The sequence below is a fragment of the Anopheles funestus genome, chromosome 3RL (assembly GCF_943734845.2).
Source record: "Anopheles funestus chromosome 3RL, idAnoFuneDA-416_04, whole genome shotgun sequence".
Classification (NCBI taxonomy): domain Eukaryota; kingdom Metazoa; phylum Arthropoda; class Insecta; order Diptera; family Culicidae; genus Anopheles; species Anopheles funestus.
In genome coordinates, this window is record NC_064599.1 from 8,974,925 (window position 1) to 8,994,551 (window position 19,627).

Below are 19,627 nucleotides of genomic sequence, written 5' to 3' on the forward strand. Positions count from 1 at the left end.
ATCAAAGGACAAATGCGTAATGAATCCTAGCATCGTGGACCGCAGTAGGGAAAGATGTGTAATCTATTAGGGACAGTAGGGACGAACGTTATCCATCGCTAGCGCGGCGTGTTATTGTCGCACGTCGACGCATTATTTAAATGTAATAAAACGCCTTTTAACTTCACTCAAAAATTATGTTATGTCTATTATGTGTTTCGAGAAAGTGATTCGGCCAAACGAGTAGCGTTGCTCACTGGAGAAGGGAATTACCAAAGAATATTGCATGCGAACTTTACACTATATTCTTCCTTTAAATTTTGCTGTGCAGACCCTCACAACGTAATCTGATAGCACTGCCCTGAAAATATGATAATCTTTCAAACAAATCTCCTGTTTCGATAACTCTATGCGTGTGTAGAATCGTCACCAGAATGTGCCTATCCCTAGGTTCGTGTTTTAGTGTCAAAATTTATTGACATCCTTTCTTTGGCATCAGTCTTTGACATCCTTTATCCGTTAAAATATGCAATAATTAACGCAATTGCAGGGGTCTATTGATGAACACCGTACTCAGCGTTTTTGTCACGTCCTCACGCGGTATAGTGATCGAGAATTTCTTAAACCAACCACATTTTAAATTGAATTTAGTGACGTCAATGAACACGTGGAGTAATTCATACATATCGAAAAATATTTGCATCTTGCTACAGGACAATGTTTTTGAAAATAATTATATCAACTGCAGTACTAGTTCATCTCTTAGGCATTTATTCACACAGCTTTTAATATTTTCAAGGAAGACTTTCAAGCTTTCTCAACAAGAATTGTGCATGCCTCTTGTGTTTACGCAATGCTGACATCAAATTAAACGTAAAAACTGTAACAACCACGAAATTAATAACGCATAAGAGTCTGTAACTGTATGTCACTAGGAACGTGGCAAAATATCTAGTGTCGCGACAGGTTTTAATGCTTTTGAAACACATTTAGAGTGAAGATAAAAAATAATTATACAGTTCTTTATTCAAAATAGATCTTTTCTTTTTGCTCGGTTAGAACGGCCTGGTCGTATCAAGACTTATTTTACCACGTAGCAGGATAGTTATACATATCGTAATCCGATAGTATCACCCTGGAAAACATGATAATCTTTCAAACAAATCTTCTATTCCGATAACTCTATGCGTGTGTAGAATCATCACCAGAATGCGTCTACCATTAGGGCTGACAAAAAATTTACAACAATTTTCATTAATTTTTTTATCTTGTTCATTGTTTTAAAGACAAACTTTTTTCAACTAAGCCAATCTCCGGATCTAGTTTAGTTGTAAACATATTCTTTCCTGATGAAAAAAAAACTGAAAATGAAAATTCCGTCGTACAAACATAGCTGAATTGAATTTAATTGAATTTTTATTCTTCAGTTTCCAATTACGATAGGAATGACCTGAGCAGCAATACCCAACCACTTCTTCCAGTCAAATGCGCGGCCTCCCAAAGCCTCAAGAGCAGCCATCTCTTCCGCTTGCACCTTCGTTAGAGGCAGCAGCGGCCTCCTCAGGTTGTGGCATAGCCTGGGAGATCGAGATCACCGCGAACAGAGCGATCAGGACGATGGCGAAGGTGCACTTCATTGTGTTTGCTTGATTGGTTTACGATAACTGTCACTAATGTAACTGGATAACTGACTTCATCCTGAGGACGGCTTATATACAACTTTTTGGACAGACGGATAGCAAATAAAAAGCTGCGACCAATAGCCATAGTAATACGGCCAGGCCGTTCTTCATGAATAAAAAAAAATTGCGACCATATTTACGCAACAGTGTATTCTGTCCTTGAAACCACATGGCGGATGCGCACTTACAAGTTCGAAAACAACTTCGGTATTCCCGGGTCCAGATTGAGGAAGTACATTTTTCTGTTGATATTTCACAAAACAAACAATTTTCGTGCAGTCTTCAAAAATGTTTTTCTCAACTGATTGAGAAGTATAAACTGGGATTACGTGTTCCACCGATTTTTCTCATGAGTCATGAGTCATGAGTGAGAGTAATCGAGTTGAAGTGTCATAGAATAAGTTGCTAATCAACGCAACGTGGTGGTTACTGACAGGGTTGAGAAGCGCTGCATACTATGTGGATAATAAAGCGCTGCATTATTGCGTAGAGGACTCAAATCGCTTGAAACGAATTGAAATATTTCGTTATTCGCGCATTTGTAGCGAACATAGTTACGTTCCATATCAATGACACTCGATCTTACGTACATTTTTGCTGATTTGCTAACGTAGTTGGAGTTTCAGTATCAACTGCTGAGTATTTCATACTTGTGACACGCCGCTATCAATTGCATTTCCCTGTATTCTACTGCAAACACTTTTCTATTACGAAAACCCATCGTATGTTCCGAGTGAAGAATCATTTTTAGCCCGGGTGGCGATAATAGAAATTTTTCCGTCTACACCTCTGGCCTAAGTACTAACTGTCTTTGAGCGAAGTAATGTTTCAGTACATTGGTCTCCAACCTGGACTCCGTGGCACAATCTATAAGTGGCCCGCGGAAGAAATATATTTTTTTTTTCGTTGAATCGATTATAGCGCCATGTCAAGCAATTTTCCTTGATGGATTTATTCATCTACAATCAGTACTTATTACTTAGTGGGTCAACGTAGGACAAAGTGATGTGGGAAGAAATAGAAACAAACAACATGTAGTGTCTCGATCGTTTATGGAGAAGAAACGAGAACAAATGATCAAAAGCGAATTTACACTCTCGTCTCTCGCCTGCTGTACGGATCGTACTGAAAGGTTCTTCTTCTTCTTCTTCTTGGCTTTTAACGACCTCACAGGTCACGCCGGCCATTTCTGGCTTACTAAACTTATTTTTACCACGTAGCAGGATAGTCAGTCCTAGCTACGGGGGGACGGTCTGGATGGGATTTGAACCCGGTTCTGCCGTGTGGACCGGCGCCGTTTATCACATGTACCACCGCCCCAATTTTCCGGGTTATTATATTTTAATTCCATTGAAAATATTTTCTCATTGAAATCAACATCTTCGCATATGTGTGGTACAGTGTTACAGTATTTGCAAGTTACACGGTTAAGGTAAATGACCCACGGTATCTCTGCTCTAGTGAGACTTCGAATGTAATTTAGTTATGATGCTGCGATTTGTAAAAATATTCTTTCCAGACGAAAAAAAAGATGAAAATGAAAATTCCGTCACACAAATATAGCTTACAGTTTATTCGAGTTTTTTATTCTTCAGTTTCCAATTACGATAGGAATAACCTGAGCAGCAATACCCAACCACTTCTTCCAGTCAAATGCGCGGCCTCCCAAAGACTCAAGAGCAGCCAGCTCTTCCGGGGATAATTCCACCTCAAATTTAATGTCGGCGCTTGCACCTTCGTTAGAGGCAGCAGCGGCATCTTCAGGTTGTGGCATAGCCTGGGATATCGAGATCACCGCGAACAGAGCGATCAGGACGATGGCGAAGGTGTACTTCATTGTGATTGCTGGATTGGTTTACGATAACTGTCACTAATGTAACTGGATAACTGACTTCATCCTGAGGACGTCTTATATACAACTTTTTACGGACAGACGGATAGCAAATAAAAAGCTGCGGCCAATAGCCATAGTAATACGGCCAGGCCGTTCTTCATGAATAAAAAAAATAGCGACCATATTTACGCAACAGTGTATCTGTCCTTGAAAACACATGGCGGATGCGCACTTACAAGTTCGAAAACAACTTCGGTATTCCCGGGTCCAGATTGAGGAAGTACATTTTTCTGTTGATATTTCACAAAACAAACAATTTTCGTGCAGTCTTCAAAAATGTTTTTCTCAACTGATTGAGAAGTATAAACTGGGATTACGTGTTCCACCGATTTTTCTCATGAGTCATGAGTGAGAGTAATCGAGTTGAAGTGTCATAGAATAAGTTGCTAATCAACGCAACGTGGTGGTTACTGACAGGGTTGAGAAGCGCTGCATACTATGTGGATAATAAAGCGCTGCATTATTGCGTGGAGGACTCAAATCGCTTGAAATGAATTGAAATATTTCGTTATTCGCGCATTTGTAGCGAACATAGTTACGTTCCGTATCAATGACACTCGATCTTACGTACATTTTTGCTGATTTGCTAACGTAGTTGGAGTTTCAGTATCAACTGCTGAGTATTTCATACTTGTGACACGCCGCTATCAATTGCATTTCCCTGTATTCTACTGCAAACACTTTTCTATTACGAAAACCCATCGTATGTTCCGAGTGAAGAATCATTATCAACCCGGGTTGCGATAATAGAAATTTTTCCGTCTACACCTCTGGCCTAAGTACTAACTGTCTTTGAGCGAAGTAATGTTTCAGTACATTGGTCTCCAACCTGGACTCCGTGGCACAATCTATAAGTGGCCCGCGGAAGAAATATATTTTTTTTTTCGTTGAATCGATTATAGCGCCATGTCAAGCAATTTTCCTTGATGGATTTATTCATCTACAATCAGTACTTATTACTTAGTGGGTCAACGTAGGACAAAGTGATGTGGGAAGAAATAGAAACAAACAACATGTAGTGTCTCGATCGTTTATGGAGAAGAAACGAGAACAAATGATCAAAAGCGAATTTACACTCTCGTCTCTCGCCTGCTGTACGGATCGTACTGAAAGGTTCTTCTTCTTCTTCTTCTTGGCTTTTAACGACCTCACAGGTCACGCCGGCCATTTCTGGCTTACTAAACTTATTTTTACCACGTAGCAGGATAGTCAGTCCTAGCTACGGGGGGACGGTCTGGATGGGATTTGAACCCGGTTCTGCCGTGTGGACCGGCGCCGTTTATCACATGTACCACCGCCCCAATTTTCCGGGTTATTATATTTTAATTCCATTGAAAATATTTTCTCATTGAAATCAACATCTTCGCATATGTGTGGTACAGTGTTACAGTATTTGCAAGTTACACGGTTAAGGTAAATGACCCACGGTATCTCTGCTCTAGTGAGACTTCGAATGTAATTTAGTTATGATGCTGCGATTTGTAAAAATATTCTTTCCAGACGAAAAAAAAGATGAAAATGAAAATTCCGTCACACAAATATAGCTTACAGTTTATTCGAGTTTTTTATTCTTCAGTTTCCAATTACGATAGGAATAACCTGAGCAGCAATACCCAACCACTTCTTCCAGTCAAATGCGCGGCCTCCCAAAGACTCAAGAGCAGCCAGCTCTTCCGGGGATAATTCCACCTCAAATTTAATGTCGGCGCTTGCACCTTCGTTAGAGGCAGCAGCGGCATCTTCAGGTTGTGGCATAGCCTGGGATATCGAGATCACCGCGAACAGAGCGATCAGGACGATGGCGAAGGTGTACTTCATTGTGATTGCTGGATTGGTTTACGATAACTGTCACTAATGTAACTGGATAACTGACTTCATCCTGAGGACGTCTTATATACAACTTTTTACGGACAGACGGATAGCAAATAAAAAGCTGCGGCCAATAGCCATAGTAATACGGCCAGGCCGTTCTTCATGAATAAAAAAAATAGCGACCATATTTACGCAACAGTGTATCTGTCCTTGAAAACACATGGCGGATGCGCACTAGCATTTGTGCAAAATTGTTCGAAAACAACTTCGGTATTCCCGGGTCCAGTTCGGGGAAGTTCATTTTTGTACTATTGTTAAAAAATGTTTTTCTCGTCTGATTGAGAAGTATTAACTAAGATAAGTGTTCCACAGATTTTTCTCAATTTACGTGTAGGAAATTGGAAGCGCGTATCGCAACAAATTAAATCATGCAGATACATTATCAAAACATGTTTTGTGTTATATATTTTACATATTTACTTTTCCCGAATAAAGACAGATTTTCGCCGTATTGACTTTTTATTAATTTCAACGTTCAAAAACAATACTGTTGAAAGCAAATGGCACTGTAAAAGGTTCTTTTTACAGTAACTAAACGTTATAACATTTTACAGTAACTAAACGTAACAAAACCATTCCTGAAATTAAAATTTTATTGCACTTCAAATTGTCTACGAAATATTTCACAATACACCTTTGAAATATTTCAACGAACTTTTGAAAACGACAATCCGATTCTTTCATTTCATTGCAATGATATAACTCTCTCTCTCTATTTCGGATAATGATTGTAAATACTCTATTCAAATTGCAAATAATATTTTGTGTAATTTAGATTTACAAACTTGATACAGCATCTTAGGCAACACGTCCTGAAACTACCCGTGCATCAAGCATAAAACAAGCCAACGATTGTCCAGCATCGTCTACAAGATTGATCTCCACGGTAAGGCTCACACGAGGATAAATCAGCAAAACAGGCATGCTTAACCGGTAGGTTATGTCCTCATTAGCGCTGATAGGGCACTGTGCATTTAGTAGCCAATTGCACGCCGCAGCACGGTCTGCCGGCAGTTCGAAAGGAGCCGTTACACCTAATGCCGTTGCTACCACTTCCGTGCGCAGGTTGGACGCAGCAAATGGAGCCGTGAAGTCCATATCCATGATCGCATCAGAACCTCGTACTAAATCACACGGTGGAACCGTGCAGCCCTCAACACGCACCTCCGTCGGGATGGGACGTCCGCCCGAACAGGGATGGGTCGCTACTCCGGCACCCATCACGGTGCTGGTCGCTAGCAGCAGCACACTGAACACACTGGACAGCTTCAAGATGGCCATTCTAAGAGCACAATGGTATTCGTTTGAATTGGACACAATGCCTGGGAAGCCTTTTTATAGTGCCTCGGGCGAATCATATCGTATGATGTCGCTGATAAAATGCCACCTTGGATCAGACACCGTCTGGGAGAATTTTTGGGCCAGGTGTTCCAATTTTTTTTTTTTCGGGAGTCAAACACGTAGGGTCGTTGATAAGCGAAGCAAAGTTTCTCGTTTTCGATATCTATCAAAAATCTAACCCCGGACGGATTTATAGACGGATGCAATCATAAGCACCTGATACGATTATTCACAGGGCAATCAGTAAACCATAAATTATACAATCTTCCCATGGAAACACGACATGTTGGAGTTTCGTGTTCTAATTGGTCGAACGAAAGTCCCAAAACAAGACACACATTCGGTTATACAGTGAATTTACTTGACTTTTATTTCTACAAGCGAATCAACAACAAATAGAGTGTAAATATATTCATTTTATATAAACAAAACACATAATCTAGGTCTGTGTACAACATGTTTTGCGTATTGTTATCTCTCCTTCTCCTGTTCTGTACGCGTGCTAATGAAGCGATATGGTGGCGTCCTAGTAGCATCCAAGCCTCAAGACTTTTGACAGCGCGATTAGTCGCTAAACTACTTACAAATATATAAGCTATCACTTAACAAGCGAAGAAATTTACATATTTATTACAATTTTCCGTACTCATTCGTTGGTTTCACCCGAAGAAAGTCCACGAACCCGTAGCAATCGTGGCAGGTTATGCTATTAATAAACAATAAACAACACCACGGTTTGGTGCGATTAAAATAGCTGTGCATGTATGTAAAAGCCATGTTCCGGCATTCGTTGTTTACTACGCTGTTTCGGATGATCGGGCTTGTGTAGATTTTTGGACATCGGGGTTCTGATTCTGATTCAACATATCGTGTTAGTGTTTTCTGCTGCCGTCTAAGCTTTCATCTACATCGGTAAACTACGCCCCTAACGCTGGCCCATGGTTAACATTCTTCGCGTAGCACACTTCCTACTGACGCGTATCTAGATGTGATCGGGTAAGATCGTTTATGCTTAAAGTGTAGTGCAGTTTTTTTTTGTTTCTATTTTGTTTTTGATTTGATCTCACTGTGACAAGCCCGCTGTCTCCCGTTGTGTGGTGTTTCGCGCTGTGTCATCTGTATCGATTTGCTCTTCAACGTTTTAGCTTTGTATATACTGTCTTGCGTGCAGTCGCTCGCAGAAGAGCTACCCTTTTTACAGCTTAAGTGCTACAGATCTAAAGGAGAAAACATTGAAACGGAAAAGTGTTGAACGACATGTTTCGATTGAACCGGCAGTGCGGTGGTAGTGTTTTTTTGATGCATCTATTGTGTTGTGTTTCTACGGAAACGATTTCCGCTACTTAAATAGTAGTGGCTGAACGTAGTTTTCTTTCCTAGGTTTAGTAACCTGTCTCAGTGATTCCTTTTTTGGTAAGGAGTTTGCAAAACGGAAGACCTTTCCTACACAAAACGTTAACGATAAATGTTCATTGGCACATAAGACAGTCTCGAACTTCGAGAGTAGGTGTAAGATTGACAGTGATATAAGGCTAAGGCTAGGAAGACTTAAAATGGTTTAAAAAAAATCTTAAATCTCTATGGAATTGTTGCACTAGCATCATTGCTATGCGTTATACTCTATATCAAACAGAAACAAAGATTCTGTAGGGCACCACCAGAATCACGATTGTGATTGCGACCGACTTTCACCGGCACAACCGCATGCGTAGGTTCCGTTTCGCGGAGATCCTCACTGTTGGTTGGTGTGAGCTTCGCAGCAGACGTCCGGATGGTTTCACCAAGACAGGACATCAGTGGAATGCTCGATGGCTTACCCGGCAGGGTTACTATACTGCTACTCTCTGTCATGCTCGGATGTACCTCTGACAACTCTTCCGCAGCTACACATACACATTGTACGGGCAATGAGGAGCAGAACAGAGGACAAGATATAAAGGCAAATGGTTGGAAACAGAAGTCGAACGCATACGACAACAGGTGTTAAGTTACAAACGTATAAAAACAACAGCATCGCTGCACGACAACGAAGGAGTTAGCTTGTATGGTGAACATTGTTTCGCAATGGATATTGTGTACGAAGGTGGTGCCACGGTGCCCAGATCCTTGAAGTGCTAACAATAATGTATACAACCCTAGTACCCTGTACACATCTCCACATCAAAAGGAGAACGTCTGCTTTAGAATAGAGCACGAACCACAACAAGCATCCCGACAATCGTCCCTTCCTTACAACAGTAATCCTCCATCTGAAGAATGCATAACCTCATTGAGCGAAAACTTTCCCAACGCCCAACCATTAACAGTGAAAGTCTTGCAAGAGATTCGTTCTTCAACTAAGGAACTGCGACGAGAGAAGACGGAATGCCAGCTCAGCAGTTCGGTTAACACGTGCGTTCGACAGAACTATGAAATCTTCATATCCCTTCTCACCCTCACTGGAGTGTAGTTACTACTATTCTTAAAGTATCATGAGTGCAAACAGTGTAATAATGGCAATAATGATTGCGATCACCGTAATATAGTCTATGCTGCTATTAGCCAAGCCATAAGTACATGCAAGAACGACATGCTGCGGTTGCACTAAGCTACTGCTGCTACTTTTGCGTTTGGTTACACCACCGCCGACCGAGCTGCTTCTACTGCTTCCGGAACGTTCATCATATCCGCGACGTCGTAGCTGCCGCTCACCATCGATATCATCACAGGGATGGAGTAACAGCGCCTGTAAACGACGCCGTTCATCTTCCATTCGCTTCAGCTCATCAAGCGTTTCCACTGGAGGGTCATCCACGATCGGCTCACTTACTGGTTCACTATCAGCAGGATTTCGCTCATCCTTTTGATCGTTTTCGTCCGGTGTCTCCTGTGCACTTACGTCCTCGATGAAGATCTCCGGTATCTGTAGTACACTGCGAAATGGATAGTATCCGGTGCCACACGGTCCAATCTGAACCTCGTTAACAAACGTCACCTTACGCTCGATCGTACCATTTGCCGCAAACTCTGACCCAAAATCGTTCAAACTAACATTGCCCGAATCCGTCGTAGTTGAGTCAACATCGGCCACAGTTGTTTCTTCTAGCTCCTCTGCCAAATCTTCATGGATTGTGTCTAAGCTGTGATGGAGGTGGTTTCCGAAACTGCTGCGCAGATAGAAGCTTGCGATCGATGGTTCCTCGTCGCTCGTGCTAGTCTCAACGGTGGTGTCGTGCGTTTGCGTGACAGAAGGAGGAGTGATAATGGTGTTGGTGGAGGTGTTGGTAGTAACATTTTTACAAGCGATGCTATTAGTAGCAGAAACAACGCAAACACTCGCCACAATGCTAGTAGTAGAGGTATGGTTATGGAAAGGGACAGTGGGAACAGGTACGGAAAGGATCACGTCATTGTTCCCATCATGCACATCGGTCACGGGAAGATTGGAGTCAGAGGTTTTAGAGTGTGCAGTGGGTTGCTGGGAAGAAGGGTTGGCACACGACAACGAAAGCAATGATACACGGTCGGTATCGGATGCTTCCTTACCTGTCGGTGTTGGGCTCTTGATGCCGAAGATCATGGCTAGCTCTTCGGACGAGTTGTACTGCGATTCAGTGTCTGATGGTGTCAATCGTACGGATGACACTGGTGGTGATCGGGACGGTTTGGTTCTTCCCTCACTGGACGGGGAGCTACTTGAACCACGCTGTCCGCGGTGCGTTTCGCTCGCGATAGATTTGGGACCGGCGCTCTGGGAGGAGGACTTCGGAAATGGTTCTGTCTCGCTGGAAGATTTCGGCTCGGAAACACGATCACTAAGTTCGGTTTGAGCAGCTGCAGCTACCTTTTGGATAGTGTTGGATTCCAGCTCGATACCGCACTCCTTCATGATGAGATCTATTTCTTCCTCGGTGGACTTTTTATCCGTATCCGACTCGAACGGTTTGATGCTCTCGACCAGATTATCATAGTCACGTTCGATCGATGACCGGACGCGATCATCTCGCTGTTCATCCTCAGCTTCCAGCTCACTAAGCTGTTCCTGACAGCGTTTGCTGAGGGCCTCGAAGCTTCCTGCCGGTGTTAATTGTTGAACAACACCACCCAATAGCAAATCCTCGTTCCGTTCAGACGGTTCTACAATCATAGGACAGGAATCTTTAACAGCCGTTTTCACAACAACATGCTCAATTGGGCTTTGTTCCAGGTTCTTCTGTGTATCCGTTTCAATAGCAACGGTCGATACTTTCGTTGGTTCTTTCGTTTCTTTCTTGGGCCCCTCTTGAATAACATTACGCAACATTCGCTCGCAGTACTTTGCGGCTTCAGCAACTTCGTCTATCTCTTTCGGAGTAGTACTCAACTCTGCCTTTGCTGACGTTGTACTAGCAACCACTCCAGAAGCTTTGTTTGTTGGAGCGATTGTTTTGGAAATGGAGCGAGCTCCTGCCGTCTTCACTTCCGGGCTCGTACCACTCGACACCGATTGAGTTTCCTTGCGTAGCTCCGCCAGATCCGCTCCCAGCTTCTCGCTGGTAGATTGTGCCTCTAGTGCGATCGCGTTCAGGATCTCCTCAAATTCCGCCTTATGCTTTGCGCCTACAATTACCGGCTCTGTACCCGATCTAGGTCGAGGAGTAGGGGTCGAAGCCGTGCTGCTTCCTTCCGTTACGCCAGGGCTCTTTGGAGGACTGCTGGAGGAATTCGATTTTAGTGTTGATGGCAAATTAAATACAGCACCTCGATTTTCTTTAGGCGGAGTCGTTCCACTCTTCGGTCGCGCAGAAACCGTCTTATCCTTTGCTGGTGAAACGTCTTTCGGCTTTGGGACCACTTCGCGTCCCGGAGTACTTGCCTCTCGTAGGCTCTTTGCGTACAGCTCAATTTTATAATAGTCCTCCAGATTACCGCCGGATGGTTTGGCAGCATCACGCTGTATCTGGCTGTAAATGTTAGAGGACAAGGAACCTGTAGATCTTTTCTGACGCGAATCATCCGAGCCACTGCTCGTATTGCCGCTCTGCGTTGGTTGGTGACGCACGCCAGCACGGTCAATGCAAGCCAGCAGATCTTTGTCCTTTCGCAGCTGCCGAAAGGCAAGGTCATCTGCAACCAAATCAGGAGACCGTTGTGGTTGAAAGCGTGGTTTAGTATGCTTTACCGGTGCCTGCACCGTCAGATAGTCCGTGCTGGGAGAAGGTGGTATCGGACCAACCGGGATACCGAAAGGAGGCTGTGTGTCGGGTGCTTTGATTGAGCTATTCGCGCGCTTGATACTGCGATAGCTAAGATCATCCAGCTGCAGATCCGGCTCTGCCTTTGCACGGTCCTCATCGACATCGGCGTCGTAACGATAGTGACGCGCGCGTTGACTGAAACCTGTCGGTGTCGGAAGATCACGTCGCTCCGCTCGCTCCAACAGATCCTCATCACTCAATTTGAGACTCTTGTAAATCGCTTCCAGTTCGTTGATGGCTTCCTCGAGATTTGCCGACTTGCGCTTGCGTGCCAATTCTTCCTCTGAGCAAGAGTTTCTCTTGGAAATAGTTCGCATAGGTGGAGCTGGTGGTTGTTGATGTGAATGCTGCTGCTGCTGCTGTTGGTGGTGGTGGTGGTGTTCTTCGCCGTATCGCCGATACCCATGAGACCCGTGAGTAGTAGCACCTTGGGCAACAGTTTTTGCCACATGTTCCTCGTACTTGTTTGGTCCGGCCGTTTCTGGAGCAGTTTTCACCTTCACCTCGTACAACTTTTCGTTGGATTTGTCTCTGCCCGTATTCTCAACTGTCTGCCGAAGGTACAACCTACCACTGACAATGTTTTCCGTCTCACCGTCCGCATTCTTGGCCTGTTTATCGTCTAACAAACTGTCAAGCTCTCGCGTCAACTCCTGATTACGACGGTTCATTATCTCCAGCGCTCGCGAAGTGGATACGGATCGTGATGAAACGGCCGTTCCAGCCACTCCCGGTCGGCGTTCCGTAGCCCGGCCTCGACGTGTCTGGGAACCGTTCTGCTGTTCCTCTTCGATTCGACGCCAAAAAGCAGAAGCAGACTGTTGTGGAGTACGGGATCCACCTCCACCGACCGAATCGGAACTGTCTGCGCGCAATGAACGTGATGAAGAACCGACACGACCACCGCCGGTCGGTGTCGGCGTGCTGGTGTAAGCCAATGAAGATTCACTGCCGGTTTTCACCGATTCGGGTAGCTTCGGTTCGTACGGTTCGAAGGTACGATCTTGTATCTGAATTGGTTTACGTGATCGAGGCGTTACATCCGTAACGTAGCGATACTCTACCGAGTGCTGCGGAGGTGTTGCTGGAAGTGTGGCATGATAGTTCTGCTGCTGTTGATGCTGATGATGCTGATGGTGATGGTACGCAACACTAGAGGGTGGTGTACTTGGTGGCTGAATGGTATTTACTGGCGGTTGCTGTTGTCGAGAAATGTAACGCTGTCTGTGCTGTTGCTGTTGAACTTCCGCCGGCTGTACGGAAGTGGCTCGTGGTGGCGTTATTGTGTGTGTGCTAGGGAATCCCGGACAAGGTGGAGTACGTTGGACCGGTTGCATGGGACCCCAGAGACGATCCTCACTGCTACACTTTCCATTGGCCTGCCAGACATTACCCGGTGTTTGATGATATCGATCGAACGCATACGACACAGGCCTTGCCTCATTCGTATGGCCTATCGTGAGTCTTCGCTGCGGATCGCGCGGTGGAATCGGTGGTGGACTGCGTATAGCATCGCGCATTGAGCTTGCCTTGCTCTGTATATAGAAGCTATTTTCATAAGTAACTGCTTGCGGATTGCCTCCCTGGGACTGCGTTGCTCCCGAGTAGCCCATCTGGTGTGCATAGCTTGGTGAGTTCGCTTGGTAAATGTGATGCGGCACATTGGTTAGACTGGAGGAGTTGCGCAGATTCATATGAGCCGCCTGCTGCTGGTGATGATGCGGATGATGATGCGCATGTCGTCGGTATGTAACGTCCATTGACTGGACACTTCCACCGTGTATCATACTGGGCGAAATAGGTTGTGTATGCCACCGGTTAACAGCTGGACCTGGCACAACTACTCCCTGTGGACTGCCACCATCGTCTCGTGACATTCGCTTCAGGTATCGCTCAGTACGTGCAGTTCGCGATTTCCGGTGGGAACCGCCACTATGGTTGCCCAAACTGTCGTCACTTCGGAAGCGTGACATCGACGACGATCGGTGCGATTCTTCATCGCTTGACGACTGACGTTCCTTCGAATGTCTGCTTGATCGATCCGTCTTTCTTCCACGCCGATCGAGCGATCCATTCGATGCGGGATACCTTTCGATCGAGTTAAGGTCACCATCTCGAAATCCGTACTGGTTCTGGGACGGTTGTTGCGCATGTAATTGATGATGTGCAACAATGTGCTGCTGTTGTGGTTGCGGTGGACTAATGACGATGTGATCAAATCCGGCCCCAACAATTCTACTGGATCGCTTCTTTCGTTTCCCATTTAGTGTGCCCTGACTTTTAACCGGCACAAAACCTGCCTTCCGGTCCTCCTCCGAGCTTGAATCCGTCTCTATGTCCTTCTTCTTCTTGCGAAACAAACTGCCTAGAGACCATTTCTTGTCCTTGCCGTCCTTCGATTTGTGTGTCGCTGGGGTTACCTTCTCCATGGCCTGTTGTTTCTGTTGCTGCTGCACATGAGCCGTTATGTCCTTTGGCAGCGGTAACTGAGGCCTCCACGGGGATGCCGTCTGAACAGTCTGGAAATAAAGAGGCAAAGAAAAGCAAGACATTAAATAAACAATCTTAGCGGAGTCTCAATGGAATGTGAAGCGCTATCACGTTGGTGCTTTCCATTTCAGATCCAACGTAAATACCTAGGCAATGGAAATCTAAAAATAAGTCTACCATAAACCATTTCTAAGACACTGCGATTGATTTCCTCCATGCCAGACATCCACTACTAATGGTCGATTACGTTTCCAACGTTCATTATCGTACGTTTTTTGCAAATTATTTTTGCACTACAAACAACAATCATTTAAAGACGAATTTAAACTTTCGTCTGTTTAACGCAACATCCTATCAAGAAGGGTTATGGCGTTATGGTTTGTATCTTTCCCAATAAAAGCATACTATACATGTATCAAGAGATTAGGTAATGGACTATGCTCCATGCCGTATCTATACCGATTTGGACAACAATTGAATCACCGGAAAATGCCCCATTCAATCGGCTTTTCCATCCGATCCGACTCGATCGTTCCGCAGAAGGGATGTAAAGTGCAACGCAGCAAAAACGTTTACGCATTCCGGCCACAATTAATTGCCGGCCATTTGGTTACGATCAGTGCGCGGCACAAGATGCGGTCTTTTCTCGCTCCGCATGGGATTGTTGCTGTATTTTTCCAAACAACCCCGCCTTGTGGACGATATGTTTTGATTTTTTTTTGCTTCTTCTCTGTACCATTCGCAATGTGGTCGTTTCACCGCCGGCCTGTGTGAGTCGTCATTCGCAGTGGACTATTTTTATCGCAAGCGGCCGGGTTGATGATTAAGGGCACCATATGTCCACCGCGTCATACAACGAGCCTCCTCCCACGAGAGACAGACAGGGCAAGGTTGAACATTAAACAGTATTTCCATCCCGTTGGCAGCGGTTACTTAAAAACCGATCTCCATAAAACATCTTGACACTGGCAAAGTGAGCGTTCAGGTGTCAGCCAGGAAGTGGATGCGCTATAATGGTCGACAGGTTTATTATAGTGCTCGCCGATCGGTTGCATCTTACCGATGGCGATGTAGAAAATTTTGGCAGACTGCATACGACGACTTCAAACGATCAACAAATTTCTCTTCGGACGAGTTTAAATTATTCATTCTAGACAGCACAACGAAAACCGCCTGAATGTATGCAATGTATCATTTTCTTCACCACGCTCAAAGTTTAAGCCACTTTCTACAGACGGTCAACATTTAGCATTTCGATAATTTCATGTTTTATAATCTGCTAACAAACGGCAGCACACATTCGCTTCGCGGTACTTTGTTTTCAGCAGTAGTATTACAACTAGTTCCACAAACACCAGCAAACCCCTCAACAGTGTTAAGTAGCGCAACGTGTTTTTTCCCCCAAAAATCTATCCGGAACAACCATATCGTCCAAAAGTTGCAGCTTGTAATTTTAGCTGAGTCGACGGACCATTAAAAGCAGACCTTAAGAAACGCAGTCAAGCGCTCGGATCATCGAGGTTATATTTCGGCGTTTCGATCTTTCGAGCAAAGTCTACGCTGCGAAGGTGATTGAAGTCCTGTACCACAACCTCCACTTGCGTTAAAGCTCAGACGCATCTTAGCTGCACTGAACTCTTTCTGGCCTTCCGTTTGCGTGTACCCATCTACGCGGTAAGTGATCCAAACCGGGATCACTCCACACTCAAGTACAGCTCCGTCTCGGGTTTGGAACGCTTGCGCAAACCCACCCGGAGGAGAGTTACTTGAATTGGCAATTGCTTAAATTATTCTCTTCATCGTGCAGCACAACACGGTAGGGTGGCCGGCCGAGAATAAGATTTCGGATATCCATCCCTTGAGACACTCGACCCCGAAAAGAAAACAAACCACGAGTGGTTATACTTGCTGGCCCGGACAAGATGCAAGAGTGTGGAATAATAACGGGGTACGATCACTCAACGTGACGGGACACGGTATACTCCATTTAAATTTTTTGGAGTTTTTCTTTTGCCCGAAACAGAGAGTACTTGTCCGCTGTTCCGCGAGTGTCACCGGGCTGGACGTACGCTGCCTGGGGTCGAGTTCTAGGGGGCGCTTGTTTGTTTGTAAGCTTCTGCCTTCTGGAAGGGCACGATACGAGTTCGTGCACGAACACTCTCGGCGATGCGTAGGTCACTGTCAGCCAGGTTACGCATGACGCATCCCCGGGTACGTGTCAATGTCAGCCCCGATGATCATAATTATTACGTTTTGCGTTGGAGTTCTACCGGACCGACAACGGACCGCACTGCGAAACGAAGTCAGAAATTGGTCCAAGGCGCTTCGGCGGCAAACCGCCCGTATCGGGTGACGCAAGCACGTCTTTGCAGTTACGGACACCCGTAAACAATCTCCACCCTTTGCATACATTTACGACTATTCGAACATTTTCCTTCTCGCCACGGTGGAAATGGAATGCATGCAACGATCCCACATGACAAACCCCGATTCAATTGTTGGCGTCGTTTCACCAACATCCTCAAGTATGTCCTGGCACAGTGATCATCGTACTACGTCACCGGTTGCATACTTGCGTACTCAAGTGTCGCAAACGCAAAACGAAGGCAAAAATGTCTCTGATTCATAGATCGCACACACTATCATCTGCTGACACTTTTCACATCCCCTAGGTAGGAAACCTTGAAAATTGAGTCGCAGCGCGTCTTGGTCGTAATTTGTGTGTGTGTGTGATTTTTTTTAATGAACAGACCAACGCTCGCTCAACATCATTTTTGTTGGATCTATTTAGAGACGATTACGTGCGTGGGAAAGTCCGTGCGGGTGGTTCACGATTGACGAATGAGGTGTAGAAAAACAGGACACGACACAAGCCGTTTCGAGCTCATCTTTGCTCGATCGAACGGTTCACCGTATGGAGATCGATACAGATCATCACCAGCGGGAGATGCAGCTCAATTAATATCAAATCGATTTGACGACTGAAAACGGAAGAATTCTTTCTTTTTGCTTTTTAACACAGGCACAAAACGCTCGAACGCTCACTCGAAATCGCATCAGAAGATCTTAATCTAACACTCAATTTCATCTTACTTGAAATAAAACAAATGCCTGATTCGACATTCTTTGATGTTCTTTAGAGTACTTGTTTGCACTCTGGATCTCGCACTCTAAAACTATACCCAAGGCAACGGCAACGCTCACAATATCACAGGGCAAATCACATGTTAGGAAGCGACCGAACGGCAGTGTGCACACCGGCGAGGGTGAACTACAAATGGATACTAAAACACATCCCGCAGATGTCCGCAGATTCACGCACGTATACGCGCGCACGACGATTTGGCACTGGTCACTATAATACCTACTACTACCACTACCGACATATCTGCGCGCGCCATTTCGTATCGGTGTTAGGGTTTTGTTAGTGTTCGCGAATACTACGTAACGCTTTCTGCGCAGCCGTCATGTAGACGCGCACCGTTACAGTTACTTCGGTTAGCGGATAAGCAAATTTGCATTGCTAGAGCGTCAGACAGGAGTTTGCCAGTGTACAACCACTTTGCCCCGTGAAGGACGCCAGTTGACATCGGAAAAGCAAGCATAATCTGTTGTCCCACAATGTGTCCGGTGTTACGCGACCTCTTACACGCACTGTGCACGGGTGTATGAATGTGTGTATACGCGTTATCCTGCGTGACAGTGTATGAGCACGACCATGGTTGTTCTCAAAATAGCACAACAAAGACGAGAGCTCCCGTGCCGCGTCCTGCAAACCATGCCTACGATCGTTTATTTACATTAGCAGTTCATTAAAAATAGCTCCCGCAGCATGGGAGGATCGGAAGCTGGCACCAACGTCCGGAGACAACCGGAATGTACAGACCAGAGCTCCAAGCCGAGTTCAACGTGCGACGTGTATCGGAACGAACAGATGCTCCTTTCGGCCAGTAAGGCTATGGACGGGTGGTTCTCGTAAGAGTACCAGTACCAAAAGAAAAAACACACATTCAAGACAGTTTGCTTACCCCATGGTAATGTATGATGTATCGCAAACGAGTTAAACACGAAGGATGGGATGTAGATGTTTATTTACCGCCGAATTCTAGCAGATGGTACGGAAGTGACGACTGACCACGCAACTAACTCATGCGCAACTCAATCGGCGCTGCAAACAAACAGAAATCCTTTCTCTGAAAGAAGATTCTTTTGGATGTCGGAGAGAGTACAGCTAGGTTCCGAAAATTTAGGTCGAGGAAACATGGTTCGTGTGGTCAATAATAAAAACCCCAACAGCTCATCCGACACGGATGCGGAGGTTATCGATCGGTAGCTCTGGATGCCATCGATCTACTTCGCCGTTACGCATCCATCGTTGGCCAGATGTGGGAAAATAAATATCAGCCCCACAGACCTTCTGGGTATTTACTCAAAACCTTAATGCTTCTGGTGCCCCAGTACCTCAGCAAACTTCACTTCGACCGAAAGTGAGAGTCAAGCTTGAGCTAAATGCGAGCACGCTAGAGCAAGATGCAACGGGGCTTGGATACACTTTCATTAATTCAAGCCGAACTCGCACTCCAACTCTTCAAATGATACGATATGATCGCTCAGCCAATGATCCGTATGTCGTCCGTAATGGCTGCTTCGGCACAAGATGATCATCCTGTGTAATTACCCCAGAATATACGGATTGTAAAATCGACCTACTTTGGACCCTTCAAAGATCAAACCCAACCGATTGCAGCGACTCGAGTACGCGGCCCGGGTACGGCTAATGCTGGCAAAAGTTATGTATTTCTTTCTACCGCCGTCTACTTCGTGCATTTCGGCATCGCCCTTTCCGCGCAAATGCGTCCAGTGCGGATAGCATCCGCACCCGGCCGTTCCATTATGCAACGGACAGTGCGCTTTCAATTCTCGGAACTCAGAACACAAACCGCACGATTGTTCTTTTTGGAGCGGTGGAGTAAAAATAGCTCCAACGTGAACAGCGCGTGCTTCCAACGGTAACGGGGGTGCCTGGCCCACCATACTATGCTGGTTGTGTATGGTTTTGCTTTCTAGCGAAAAATCTGCCGTTTCATCGCTTTGAATCTTCCGCCGGTGGTCCGCCGGCGGAGGAAACTTAAATCCCTCTAGCCAACCGCTAT

General features: G+C 45.3%; 3 protein-coding genes across 4 annotated transcripts in view; all 3 read right to left on the bottom strand.

Moving 5' to 3' along the window:
* Window positions 1-18,012, bottom strand: part of LOC125772259 (uncharacterized) — a 67,544-nt gene extending 49,532 nt beyond the window's left edge. Inside the window, exons 1-2 of the mRNA XM_049443759.1 lie at window positions 17,568-18,012; window positions 10,294-14,503 (exon numbers count right to left, since the gene is read on the bottom strand). Of these exons, the coding sequence (XP_049299716.1) occupies window positions 10,294-14,503; window positions 17,568-17,597 (4,240 nt within the window). The 5' untranslated portion in view covers window positions 17,598-18,012. The remainder of the gene's footprint in view (window positions 1-10,293; window positions 14,504-17,567) is intronic.
* Window positions 1,383-5,808, bottom strand: LOC125770746 (uncharacterized). 2 transcript variants are annotated; one of them, XM_049440703.1, is made up of 2 exons: window positions 5,155-5,808; window positions 1,383-1,429 (listed from the first exon to the last, which is right to left on the bottom strand). In XM_049440703.1, exons 1-2 carry the CDS (start codon window positions 5,371-5,373, stop codon window positions 1,403-1,405), a joined length of 246 nt encoding a protein of 81 aa, XP_049296660.1. In that variant the 5' UTR covers window positions 5,374-5,808; the 3' UTR covers window positions 1,383-1,402. The 2 variants fall into 2 exon arrangements, with proteins under 2 accessions (XP_049296660.1, XP_049296661.1); XM_049440704.1 differs by lacking the exon at window positions 5,155-5,808 and adding an exon at window positions 3,280-3,608.
* Window positions 5,877-8,386, bottom strand: LOC125770728 (NPC intracellular cholesterol transporter 2-like). Its single transcript, XM_049440684.1, has one exon. It carries the CDS (start codon window positions 6,706-6,708, stop codon window positions 6,226-6,228), a length of 483 nt encoding a protein of 160 aa, XP_049296641.1. The 5' UTR covers window positions 6,709-8,386; the 3' UTR covers window positions 5,877-6,225.
* Window positions 18,013-19,627: the final 1,615 nt, after the last annotated feature.

What these genes read in the sequence shown, in the direction of transcription:
- LOC125770746 (XM_049440703.1), bottom strand. Translation starts at nt 5,373, where the DNA reads ATGAAGTACACCTTCGCCATCGTCCTGATCGCTCTGTTCGCGGTGATC. An exon ending in GGTTGGGTATTGCTGCTCAG is followed by an intron (nt 1,430 to 5,154) that starts GTTATTCCTATC and finishes ATTGCTGCTCAG; the next exon opens with GTCATTCCTATCGTAATTGG.
- LOC125770728 (XM_049440684.1), bottom strand. Translation starts at nt 6,708, where the DNA reads ATGGCCATCTTGAAGCTGTCCAGTGTGTTCAGTGTGCTGCTGCTAGCG.